Source organism: Callospermophilus lateralis, chromosome 2 (assembly GCF_048772815.1).
Source record: "Callospermophilus lateralis isolate mCalLat2 chromosome 2, mCalLat2.hap1, whole genome shotgun sequence".
Taxonomy (NCBI): domain Eukaryota; kingdom Metazoa; phylum Chordata; class Mammalia; order Rodentia; family Sciuridae; genus Callospermophilus; species Callospermophilus lateralis.
Genome location: NC_135306.1, coordinates 26,841,192 through 26,854,940, shown reverse-complemented (window position 1 = coordinate 26,854,940; position 13,749 = coordinate 26,841,192). Strand labels below are relative to the sequence as shown.

Here is a 13,749-nt window from a genome sequence, read left to right as displayed (position 1 = left end):
TTTTAATTTGCATTTCTCTGATTGCTAGAGATGATGAGCATTTTTTCATGTATTTGTTGGTTGATTGTATATCCTCTTCTGAGAAGTGTCTGTTCAGGTCCTTGGCCCATTTGTTGATTGGGTTATTTGGTTTTTTTTTTTTTTGGTGTTTAGCTTTTTGAGTTCTTTGTATACCCTAGAAATTAGAAGTCTTTCTGATGTGTGAAGGGTAAAAATTTGTTCCCAGGATGTAGGCTCTCTATTCACCTCACATATTATTTCTCTTGCTGGATCTCAACCTTTTAATGTAATAAATAACACTGAGATGGACATTCTTTTTTTTTTTTTTTTTTTTTTTTTTCGGGTACTGGGGATTGAACTCAGGGACACTCATCACTGAGCCACATCCCCAGTCCTATTTTGTATTTTATTTAGAGACAGGGTCTCACTGAGTTGCTTAGTGCCTTGCTTTTGCTGATGCTTGCTTTGAATTTGTAATCCTCCTGCCTCAGCCTCCTGAACTGCCGGGATTACAAGTGTGTGCCACCACGCCTGGCAAGATGGACATTCTTGTAGCCAAGACATTGCCTACATTCTTAATCATTTTCCTAGAAGAATTTTTGTAGAAGGAAATTACTGAGTTGATATACATATACTTTAAAAATGGGTTTGGATACATATTGTAAACTTGCCTTTCGGAGGGCATTTTATTACTATCAGCAATCCCCAGAGTGCTCTATTTACACCACTCCTCTACTTTGAGAATATATGCCTGTTTAACTTTCTCGAGTGTAACACCCAGTTCAAAGGCCACTGCACATGATTAAGGCTCTGTCTTCAGTTCTGTCATACTGTTTCCTCCAATCCTGAATGGGAGACTACCTCCTCATTTGGCTTGATATCTTACAACTGAGCTCAGGATGGAAAGGCAATATTTCCCACCATTTTTTTTTTCACTAGCTAGCATTAGATTATTTTTAGGGGATAAATTAGATGGGAAGAGTTGATTATTGATTCATTCTTGATTAAATGGGTATTCAGGAAGTGCTCACAATTGATTGTTAATAGAGGGTATAGCTTTACGCCTGTAAACCATTTATGATTATCAACTTCCTGGATTTCTTAGTTCTCCTTTTTACCTTCTGATTTCATTACATCTGGGTATGAAACTCCTGTTAATTTTGTCATAAGCTGATAAGATTTTTGAATATCTGGCTTACCTGATGGATAGTGCTTTTTAGATTTCGACTGTCGCCTAATTCAAAGGAGATGTCTGTGGTGTGGGGTTATGCAAGTGACCTCAGTTCTAGTGGCAGTTAGACATTGTCCAGGGATATTACATGCTGATTTCATTGATCCCTTTGCTCTAGTTGGTGGAATCCTATGATCATTTCTTGTAGTCTCCAATAGTGTAAGCAGCCAAGGTTAGTATAAAAGCAGAGACTCTGGAGGCAGTCTCCTGGATTTGAACTGTGACAAGTTTCTTAATTTTTCAAACCCCCAAAAGTGTGAAGGCTGTTGTGATTTAAAAAAAAAACAAACAAAAAAACCCAAAAAACTCAGTAGCTCAGCACAGTGCCTAACAAATTGAAAGTGCTTAATAAATAATTGCTGATTTGGCTATAATAATAGTTAGACCCCCTTAAATTGTAGATCCACTGGTGGTGATTCTAGATTTGTATACTTAACTGTCTGAAATACTAATGTAGTATTTGACTCAGAAATCTTCGGATTTGCGTAGATGCTGGTGGGAAACCCATATGTCATAGTGTTTCTATAATGATCACTTGGATGCTGATTCAAGGTATAATGAATGGTAAACCTGGATGTGAAGGTTTTTGGTCACTGACTTTAAAAATAGGAAGTGTATGCATCATAACTTCAGGGGCGTGTTACATTCAGTTTTTGGATAAGTAGTCCAAGTTGGCAGATTTTGTTAGATGCAGCAAAATTAAGACACAACATTTTAATTCCCACATATTAGGCTAAAATCATTAGAACAAATGCCATTTCAAAATGATAAACATCATTTTGAAACATCATCTTATTCTGAGACTTATAAGGTGGTATTTCTATAGTAAGGTTGTATAGTTTGGATCTATAATGTCCCCCAAAGGCCTGTGACATGGTTGCGAGGTATTGGAACCTTTAGGAGGTAAGTCCTAGTGGAAGGGCTTCAGGTTATTGGGGACACACCTTTGAAGGGGACAGTGAGTCCCTAGCCCCTTCCTTTCTTTTACTTCCTGGCCAACAGGTAACCGGCATCCTCTTCCTTGGGCTCCCACCATAATGAGGTGCTGCCAAAGGCCCACAACAATGAGGCCAACCAACCATGGGTTGAGACCTGTAAAACTATGAGCCAAAATATATATATTTTTTTCTTTAAGGTAGTTTGTGTTACAGTCTGTTTTGATAGCTCCAGTTTTTTCTAATCTTGAATTAAAATCTTAATCCTTTTGGTGTTCTTATATGTTCTGACATCCTTTTAATGAACCTTTGATCTTTACCATATCAGTTAGTACAGTGTAATAGTTAAGGCTGTTAATTGCCATTACTTGAATTCTGGCTTTGTGACATATTATCTCTGAATATCTGGGCAAGCTACTTAACCTCTCCATGCCTCAGCTTCCTCATTAGAAAATGGGAATAATAATATCTTACCTCATAGAATTCTTGAAAAAAAAAATAAATGAATTAACAGTGTGTAAAGAACTCAGGGTAGTACTTGGCACTTGAGAGTCTAAAAATATTCTCATTTGTTCAGTCTATTGTGTGTTTACTTCACATGATTAATAGAAACTATAAGTATAATTTTTTTAAAGTCTTCCCTTTTGCAGAGAGTGCCTTATGACTTATTTGTCCCAGATTACTTTGATCCATGCCATGGGAATGTTTGCAATTGTGCTTGACTGGAGTGTATAAAACCCCTTTTTTCTTGTTGGTGTAGCAGTTGCCTTAGTCTAAATCCATAGTCAGGCCATTGAGAGGCTTAATCTTGATGAAGTGGCTTTTTTGAGGTTCTGGTGATAGTGCTGCATGACCAAAGCACACTGGCCAAGATAGCCTGTGCATATGTCCTCTGGAGACCTGTGTCCTGTTTATTTTAACTGTGGTCTAGAAAAATTGGCATTTGTCAGACCTGTATCACCTAGAATTTTTAGTTAGAGCCATCTGAAGTCTTACAAAATATAATTATCTAGATATGCCTCAAATAATTTGTACTGCCTTTATTCATCTATATTTATTACTTTATCCATCAGTGTTTGGAAGGTAATGGGAGACTTGAGATCTGATATGAAATCTGACACCCTTGTAGTCATCCTTTCAGGTTAATAGAATCTCAGGGAGTGGATGAAAGTTGTTTTCACAATGGGTGCTTTCCTTCACCCATGAGGCATTGGTAAGTGACACAGATGTCACAATGCGCTCATTTTATAAGTGCTTTTTTGGAACTTATTTTAATAGCATATTGTGTATGTTTTATAATAGTGGTTACAGCATAGGAACTGATAAATGTGAGAGCTCCCAGGTAGGAAACAAAGCTTATTGGAGAAACAGCAGGCTACTGGAAGTGGAATATAGCAAGAAAAAGTAAGTCTGTTGTTAATTGAAGCAGGCGAAGTAAGCAAAGCAGATTATGTAGAGTCTTAAAGATTGTGTTAAAAATTTTCTGTTTTATCCAAGGAACAATGGAAAGCCATTGAAGAATATTGAGCAGGAAGTATGATGGTATCCTATGACCCTAGCTGCAGTATAGAGAACTGATTATTGGGGAGAAATAATATATAAGAGGCCTCTTAAGAAATTTTACTATAGTATGGGTTGAGATATGATAGTAACTTGTACTATGATAGTAATAGATATTCTAGAACTGTTTAGGAGGTAAAATTAATAGAACTTGGTGGCTACATGTAGAGCACAAATTAGAGGAAAGATAATAAGGGAGAAGTCTAAAGTTTTAGCTTGGCAGCTGGTAGTGCCATTTATAGAGGTAGAATTCTGGAGAATGACCCAGGCTCGGGGGAAAGGCTATGGCAAGTTGACTTTGAAGGGCTTGTGAGACACCCGTGTAGAGATTTCAAGCAGGCAATTATATTAACATGGTCTGGAATTCAGAGGAGAGGCCTCTGTCTAATGGCCCTATATCTTATCATACTCTGTGCAGAGTTTATATCACATATATTGAGACTTCTGGTTTTGGCTTTCACCTCGACAATTTCTCAGTCACTTGTGTTTCCTTTATTAAAGCTGTGGATTAAACTCAAAGCCCTGGAGGGATAGACTTGGATAGAAAACTCATTGCATTACAATTTTCTCTTTCTCTTAAGTTTATGAATTCAAGGAAAAACATTCATACACACACACATAGGTGGTGTGCGCACACACACACGAATCTATTTGATATCTTCCCTGGCATGTTGCCTGCCATATTTAGAAAATACTTTTTTAAAAATGCTGGATTTGGTACCTATCCAGTCTGCCTCTCCTTGCATATTCCTAGATTAGGCATGTATTATCTCTATGTGTACTCTTCTCTGACTCCTACCACCATGCAAGCTAAGTTAAGTTTCTGAACTCAGCTCATGCAATCCTTTTAAGTTTTTATAAGTTTTGGTGTTGGTGAGAGTTTGTCTTAGCTATTTTTATTACTTGTACAGTTCTACTGAGTACCAAGTTCCTTAGTTATTATTATCTTCATGCCATTTCCACACCAGATTTAGTGAGTCCCCATTTCTTGGAACAGCCAGAATGGTTGAAGCCCTGTTCCTCTTCAGAGTTTTTTTTCAGCCCTCCCGATGAATTTTCACTATTTTAGAATACTTAGCTCTTGATTACATCTTTCGCATTTTGCTCATCCTCCCACAACAATAATAAGTTAAAGAGAAAGTGGATTCAGAGCTTCTGGAGCTCTTGTCAGCACTGTACCCTGGGGAACTTTCAGAATACTGCCCTTTTTTTCTAGTAAGTGTAGAAAAGTTTAGGATGAAGCAGCACTTTATCTGCATTCACTACCAAGGTCATATTGGTTTCTTTGGGTTTCTGTCTCTTAATGATCTGGGTTGTTGCTTCTTTAGTAGTTTATAAAGCATTTGGTGGTAGCTTTGAAAATATATGTGATAGTACCTGGGCATGGTGGTCCATGTCTGTAATCCCAGCAGCTCAGGAGGCTCAGGCAGGAGAATCCCAAGTTCTAGGCCAGCCTCAGCAATTTAGGGAGACCCTAAGCAACTTAGACCCCATCTCGATATATAAAAATAAAAGGGCTAGGGATGTAGCCCAGTGGTAAAGTACCCCTGGATTCATTCCCCAGTACCAAAAAAGAAAAAGAAAAAGAAAACACATGTGATCTTAAATGCTAGGGCTCTAAAGTCCTGTACTGCGGGCTTATCTATTCTTTCAACTTCTCAGTGGTATTTTATAGCCGAGGCTTCAAAACTCTTCCCTTCTACATAGTATAGTGCAGTCCTCAATTGCAGTCTTGTTTGTGTCATCTGCCAACCTTGGCATATTTATAATTTTACAGAAAATTTTCTCTAAGCAAAAATATTAATGAGCAATATAAACTTTATAGGCAAGTAGAGTGTATTTGTCCCTTGTGTTGTGGTGTTTAGAAGAATCTTAAAGGAGAGTTGCTTTTGCCCCAATTTAAGAATCTGGGATAACATAGAACCTAAAGAAATTCAAGTCTTCCAAGAAAAAAGTTCAGAAAACATTTAGGTTGTTTATTTTTAAGTGCAAATTAGAATTGATTGAGGATCTTTGCTCTATTGCTATTCTTAGAAATATATGGACTGGGGCTGGGGATGTGGCTCAAGCGGTAGTGTGCTCACCTGGCATGCGCGGGGCACTGGGTTCGATCCTCGCACCACATAAAAATAAATTAAAGATGTTGTGTCCACCGAAAACTGAAAAAATAAATATTAAAAAATTCTCTCTCTCTCTCTATCTTTAAAAAAAAGAAATATATGGACTGTTTTAATGGTATAATAAGTGTGTAAATCTGTATTGTCAGGCTGGTTCTAGCCACACGTGGTTTTGGAGCACTTAAAATGTGACCAATGTAAACTGAGAAATGTTGTAAATTGAAAGTAGACATTCGATTTTGAAGAGGTAGTACCCCCATTTCTTAAAAAGAAACTTGTTGAAAATTGTTCACTTTTTTTTTTGAGTTGGCGGTCTCATTTTGTTGCTCATGCTAGCCTTGAACCCCTGGACTTAAATGATTCTTTTTTTCTGCCTCCCAAGTAGTTAGGATTTACAGGCATGCTTCACTGCACCCAGCTAGGTAGTTCATTGTTAAATGTTGATTAGAAATGATAATATTTGAATCTCTTGGGTTAAGTATAATATTAAATTAATTTCACCAGTTTCTCATTTACTTTTTGTTGTTGCTACTGGGAATTGAACCTAGGGACACTTAATTTTGAGCCACATCCCCCTCCCTTTTTGTTTTATTTTATTATTATTATTATTTTGAGACAGGGTCTCACTAAGTTGCTTAGGGCCTCGTTAAGTTGCTGAGACTGGTTTTGAATTTAGAATCTTCCTGCCTCAGCCTCCTGTGTCACTGTGATTATGTAAGCTACCACATGTGGCTTTCTTTTACTTTTTGATGTGGCTACTGTTGGCTCATTTTGTATTTCTATTGAACAATTCTGCTCTACGAAGAAGGAGAGCATTGTCATTGGTAAAGGTTGTGTTCTGACTTCTATCATCACTATTAGACCAGGGGCTGTTAAATTTTAACAGATGGGTAACTCTTAATGATATAGAGGAATTAGTTTAAAGACCTCATAACAATGAGAGAACATTTATAAATCTGACTATATCTAGTAGATAACAGGAGCTTTGAAAAACAGGCTGCTTATTAAAAACCTTTGGAGCTCACAGCTTACTTAGCTGGGGCAGTATGCTTCAGCTGTCTCAAGAGTTTTTTACTACCAATCTTCAAATACAAAATTTGCTGCTAAACTTAGACAAGATAAGTAAAAGTGGGAAGCTATATTGTGCTCAGGAGATTTTTTTCCCCTTCTGAAGTAGATCTACCTCTTTTATGTTCCAAAATTTCACTTTTTGCATGTGTGTATATGTAAAATTTCCTTCAGTTTTTATTGAACTCACACATCGTGATGATTTTGAAATTTTGTTTTTGGACTGAATTCATCGGGACCTGGCTGCTTGTTTTCATAGTATATGATGTCTTCTAGAAGATCTCTGTCCTTGTTCTGGTCCAGCTTTATTGTCTTTACCTTGATTGATATCTGCTAGATATGCCTAGCTCAAGTTGTGATTCTGTAATATGAATTTTCCAGCAGTTTTCTATGTCATTGAAAACTTAGCAAGCCAGATGTTTAAAGAATATATAATTTTATGGTATGAGTATACCATAAAATAGGATAATTGATTGGATTCAGAGGTAGAGTTCTAATGCAGCAGTTAAGAGCATGGGCTTGGGAGTGGGACTGAGCCTAATATTTTATCTAATCAGCAGTATTTTGGGCAACTAGTCTAATCTCTGTTTTCTCATCTATACAGTATGAATGTAGCCCTGGCTATGTTAGTCAGCTTTCTATTACTATAACAAATACTTTAAATAACTTATCAAGAAAAAAGGTTTATTTTGGCTCACAGTTTTAGAGGTTTCAGTCCATGACTGGTCGGACCCTTTGCTTTTGGTCCTGTGGTGAGGTAGCAGTATATCATGGCAGAAAGTAAAACTGCTTACCTCATAGCTAAGAAGCAGAAGTCAGAGAGGAATAGACTGAGGTTCTATTGTCCCCACTGAGGGCATGTCCTCTTTGATTTAAAGACATCCTACTAGGCTGTACCTCTTACAGGTTCTACCACCTCCTGATAATGTTGTTCTGGGGAACAAGCCTTTTATACATGGGTCTTTTGCCATTGTGAGGAATAGAAGGGGAAGCAGATACATTCACCAAAAAGAACCCAATTGTGTTAGCTTTGGGTCACTGTGACCAAAATACCTGACAATAACAACTTATTTTGGGTCCACAGTTTCAGAGGTTCAGTCCGAGGTTGGCCAAGTCCATGGCTCTGAATCTAAGGTGAGGTAGAAGGTAGAAGGGCATTGTGGAGGACAGCAGCTCAGCTCATGCAGCCAGGAAGTAGAGAGCACAATTGGAACCAGGACAAGACATGTACTCCCCAAGGACATACCTCCAGTGGCCTACTTCCTTCAGCCATGTTCCATTTGCCAACAGTTAACCATCTAGTATAGTAGCCCTTTCATATTATTAATCCACCAAATGGATTAATGCACTGATTAGGTTACAGCTCTTATAATCTAATCATTTCACCTCTGAATATTCCTACATTCTCTAAGATGAACCTTTGGGGGTGGGGTACAGCTCACATCCAAACACTAACACCAATCATATCAATTGAAACTTACTATAAAAAGTATGAAGATTGTGCAGAACAGTTATTATTATTTCATTATGTTGCTTCTAAGTACATATAGATCCTATTTTGGATGAGTACTTGGAAATCGTCTCCTTTAAATATTCTTACCTTTTCAATATCAGTATCACCACTAAGACCCCTTTAACTGTGCCGACTCTTCCCCAAAGTCCTGACTCCATTCTGCTATTCTTTTGTTGTCTTTGGATTTGATTCTTGGTGCATTAGTTCTGGGAAAATCACTGACAGGGATAAACAACTAACTCTTGGTGTGCAATTGGTCTTTTTCATAGCACAACTTCACTGTGTTACTATCTTAAAATATCATAAGAAGGAGGATGGGAAGGTATAGTGTAGGTTAATGAATATAACAGAGAACCCTTAGGCTGAGCACAGGGATGATAATATCTCCTTATTTTTAGGGATTGTTTGACACTTAAATTAGACCTGTTGTAATCTTAATTTTTCACTAATACACTGTATGAACATTTATAAAACATTTCTTTTAGATTATTCCTGGGCTCTTCATATGTATATAACCTTTGATTGACATAATATTTTGAGGAGAATCTTTGTCCCACAAATTTTATGAGTTTTATTAAACAAACTTGTTAGGTACCTTCAGAAATAAGTCTTTTGTTTTGGGAAAAATTCTACAGGAAAAGTACATGTGATATTTACTGAGACTACAAGTAACTTGTTGGGTTTTTGCTGTTATTAAGCATCTGGACTTGTGCTGGCACTGGTCCTGTGTGGCTATGTAAACTGAAATTAATTAAAGTTAAAAACTAAATTTAGTTCCTCATTTGTGCTAGCCACAGTTCACGACCTTGTTAGCTGTATGTGACTGGGGACTACCACATGAGTACACATATAGAACATTTCTATCATAGCAGAAAATTTTACTTTATAGCACTGAACTTGAGTTTAAGGAAGTTAAACTGTGTTTAAGTTAATCCTGTGTTTAAGTAGGAAGTATTATCAAAGTCTTGGGTATTTACGACTAAAATTGCTTACTTTATTTTATGTGATTCTATAGCATCTATAAATGTTACTATGAATATTATTCTAGATGCAAATTTGCTACCTAGATTAATATTCTAAAATGTTTTTTAATTTTTATAAGTAGATAAAAAAACTTTTTAAAATTTCAGTGTTTCCTTGCTTTTATTCTTCATTTCCTGATGCTGTATTAGAAATTCTATTTGTTTTTATAGGATTTAAGGATTTAACTCTATTCCATTGCCATGGCCTTATAACATCAAATAATAATATTGATAGGAATAATACTGATCATTTTCAGTCTGAAGGGCGATTAAGGCATATACTTAGAGAGTTAAAATGAGTACAGATATATCTCATTTTTTGTATTAATAGGCCTTAGGAAAATGTGAATAATGAGAAGAAACTTGCTCCTATTTATTATGTAATATGCTGTTACATAAAGTTTGTTTAGAAAATGGTTAGAAGATTTATAGTTCTTTTTCATTAAAAGGAAATATTTAAATTGTTTTTTAATCCTAGGAAGCTCTACAGAGGATCATTTCAACTCTGGCAAATAAAAATGATGAAATTCAGAACTTTATTGATACATTAAATCAAACATTAAGAGGAGTTCAGGTATGAATCTTTATTAAATTTATGTAAATATCACAATGAATGAATATTGAGTCAAATTATAAGTATAAATATACTTTACATTTATAAATACAAATACATTTACATTTATAAATACAAATACATTCTGCTAATGGAGCTATGAGCAGGGTGTTTTAAATGGGAAATAAAGTAAAAAATGCTTTCCTTGCCATTCCTGTGTTATTTGTGGAAAAATCAAATAGTAAAGGAGAAGGAAAACTCTGGAGTACTTGCTAGGGAATATTACAGTGCTTACTTCCGTATTTTTCTATTTGATATTTTTCTTTTCTAATTCCAACTAGGAGCAAATAGCAGAAAGAAAATGTAGATGATAAGAGGTCTACATGAAATAGACGAAAGTAAAACATAAAAGTTAAAGTGCCCAATTAGGAGGAAGAGGAATATTTAAGGAAGTGGTGCCAGGTTTGAGTAGACAATCCATGTGTTTTTCATCAGATGTTGATTGTAGAAGGAAACTTAAGATAAACTGATAATTCTTAGGCTGCATCAGGAAGAAATAGGAAATCTGAACAGACCAATAAGTAAGGAGATTGAATTCAATCAATAATAATAAAAAAAAAATCTCAGATCTTGATGACTTTATAATTGAATTCTATCAGATATTTAAAGAAAAATTAATACTAGTTCTCAAACTTCAAGAAAATTGAAGAGGAGGGAATTACTTCTAAGCTTATTTTATAAAACCAGCATCACCCTGGTGTCAAAGCCATACAAGGATACAACAAGAGGAAAAAGACTATAGACCAACATCCTTGATGAATATAGATGCGAAAATCCTCAACAAAATATTACCAAACTGATTTCAACAGTACACTGAAAAGATTATTCACTGTGGCTAAGTGTAATTCATCCTTATATTTGGATGGTTCCTTATATATATGTAAATCAACAAATATGATCCATCATATTAATAAAAACGAAGGACAGAAACCACATGATCAACTCAATAGATGCAGAAAAATAATTTGACAAAATTCAGGATCTTTTCATAGTTCAAAATTCTCCCACAAATTCAGTGTAGAAAGAATGTACTTCAACACAATAAAGGTCATATATGACAAGTGCACAGCTAATCTCATACTCTGTGATGAAAATTGAAAGTTTTTCTTCTACCATCAGGAATAAAACAAGGATGCTTGCTGTTACCACTTATATTCAAAATAGTATTGGAAGTCCTATTCAGAGCAGTTAAATAAGAAAAAGAAATAAAAGACATCCAAATAGGGAAGGAAGAAGTGGAATTGATAATATAAAATTATGTGTAGCAAACTCTAAAAACTGTAATGAAAATCTGTTAAACCTATAAATTGGGTAAAATTGTAGGATACAAAATCAACACAAAACTACAAGTGTTTGTATACTAACAACAGACTATCTGAAAAAGAAAATAAGGGGAAAAAATCTCACTATAGTATGAAAAGTGAAGTAAGTAAACTTAACTAAGCAAGTGAAAAATCCATATACTGGAAATTACAAAACCTTGATAGAAGAAATTGAAGAAGGCATATGTAAATGGAAAGATGTCTTATGTTCATGGATTGGAAGAATTATTATTTTTAGAATATCTAGACTACTCAAAGCAATCTACAGATTCAGTGTAATTTTTATAAAAATTCCAATGTTATTTTTCACAGATAGAAAAAACTTCTGAAGTTAGTCTGAAACGATATAGACTCTGAATAACCACAGTAATCTTGAGCAAAAACTTCTGGAGGCTTTGAAATAGTTCCTGATTTCAAAATACACTATAAATCTATTTTAATCAAAGCATCATAGTACTGATATTAAAATGCAAACACTTTTGGTGGCTCACACCTGTAATCCCAGCAGCTCAGGAGGCTGGGGCAGGAGGATTGCAGGTTTGAAGCCAGCCTCAGCAACTCAGCAAGGCTGAAAGCAGCCTAGCGAGACCCCAACTCAAAATAAAAAGGCCTGGGGATGTGGCTCAGTGATTAAGCCCCTTGAATTTAATCCCTGGTATCAAAACAAACAAACAACAATAACAACAAAAAAACAGATAATTTGACCCATAGAACAGGATAGAAAGCCCAGAAATAAACCTATGCATTTATGGCCATTTGAGGCACTGAGAGCATGCAGTGGCGGGGAGGGGGGTGGGTAATAGTCTCTTTAATAATAAAAGTGTTGGGGGCTGGGGTTGTAGCTTGGTGGCAAAGTGCTTTCCTGGTGTGTGTGATGCACTGGGTGCGATCCTTAGCACCACAGAAAATTAAACAAAGGCATTCTGTCCATACACAACTACCAAAAAATTTTTTTAAAAAATAATAAAAGTTTTAGGAGAACTGGATATCCACGTGGAGAAGAGTGAAGTTGGACCCTCTTCTCAGCAGTGTACACAAAAATCAACTCAAAATGGATTAAAGACATACACATAAGACCCGAAATTGTAAAACTATTAGAAGAAAATGGAGGGAGGAAGTGCTATGATTTTGACTTGCACAATAATTTTTTGGAAAGGACCCCAAAAGCATAGACAATAAAAACAAAGAGCTGTTGAGTTTGAAACTCTTGATCAATGAACAAAAAACTCATCACATTTGACATCTGGAAAAAGATGTTTAAGTTAGAGCTGGTACAAACTTATTATTCTGATTAACAAATTACTAGAATTCTTGGAAGTCCCAGAAAACAAACAAAAAGGACAGTTATTCTATATAGGCTTGTCACTAGATGGGGGTACAAGCAATGGTAGATAGGAGACAATAAAACTGGTAACTGAGAGGACCAGAGTAGTCTAGCTCCTTTTTACAGATCAATAAACTAAGGCACAGGAATTTAAGTGGCTTTTACAAGGTTGCACTGTTACTAGTGGTTAATGAGGGATGTAAATCTTCTGCCTTCCAGATTCTGCATTCCTTCTCCAAAGCTTGTTTTTGCTTCTATAAATGAACTAATAAAAATGGTGAACATTACTTTTTGTGAGACTCCATTGAGATGGTGTCTGGATTTTATAAACATTATAATCAAAAGTTTGGATATATTACAATACATCTTAACCAATGCCAGTTTGCTTCTCTTAATAGAATGATTTATCAAAGCTGAAAAATGCCTTAAGGGAATTTCTTCTCTCATAATTGTTGCAAAGGTGGATTTGCTATCTAGGGATTTCACAAATATTTTAAGGTATTTCTTGTTAAAATAGTGGCATCCTGCTTAATGAAGCAATACGAACTTTGGAAAGTCGAGATTTGGAATGCTTTATTGATGATGCAGCTACAACTAGTTGTGTAGCTTTGGAAAAGTCACTTAGTTTGTAAAGTGCAGGAGGAGTTCAATTACAAATTCTAATTATGAGATCATTTCTGATATTCCTTCTGGCACAAAATTCAATGTTTGATAAATCTCATAGGATCTAGTAGTAAATTGCTTATAGTCTTTAAAGTTCTATATATTTTATGTAAATGCAATGTTTTAGATAACCTAAAAAATTTAAAAATTTACACAAAATCAGCCCTATTCCTATATACCCAAACTGTTCTTCAGAGTTGCTGAATTAAACTCTTTGCAATATTTTATTAAAATTCTTTACTGGCGAGGACTTAAAAACAGCATACTATAGGGATATAGCCACATCAATGTTTATAAAAGCACAATTCACAATAGCTAAACTGTGGAACCATCCTAGATGCCCTTCAATAGATAAATGGATTACAAAAAAGTGGCATATAC

The 13,749-nt window shown here is 35.4% G+C and overlaps 1 protein-coding gene across 1 annotated transcript in view; it reads left to right on the top strand.

The window, feature by feature from the left end:
• The window catches only part of Fsd1l (fibronectin type III and SPRY domain containing 1 like), a 70,020-nt gene that overhangs the window by 5,900 nt on the left and 50,371 nt on the right, over positions 1 to 13,749 (top strand). Inside the window, exon 2 of the mRNA XM_076845728.2 lies at positions 9,925 to 10,020. Within this exon, the coding sequence (XP_076701843.1) occupies positions 9,925 to 10,020 (96 nt within the window). The remainder of the gene's footprint in view (positions 1 to 9,924; positions 10,021 to 13,749) is intronic.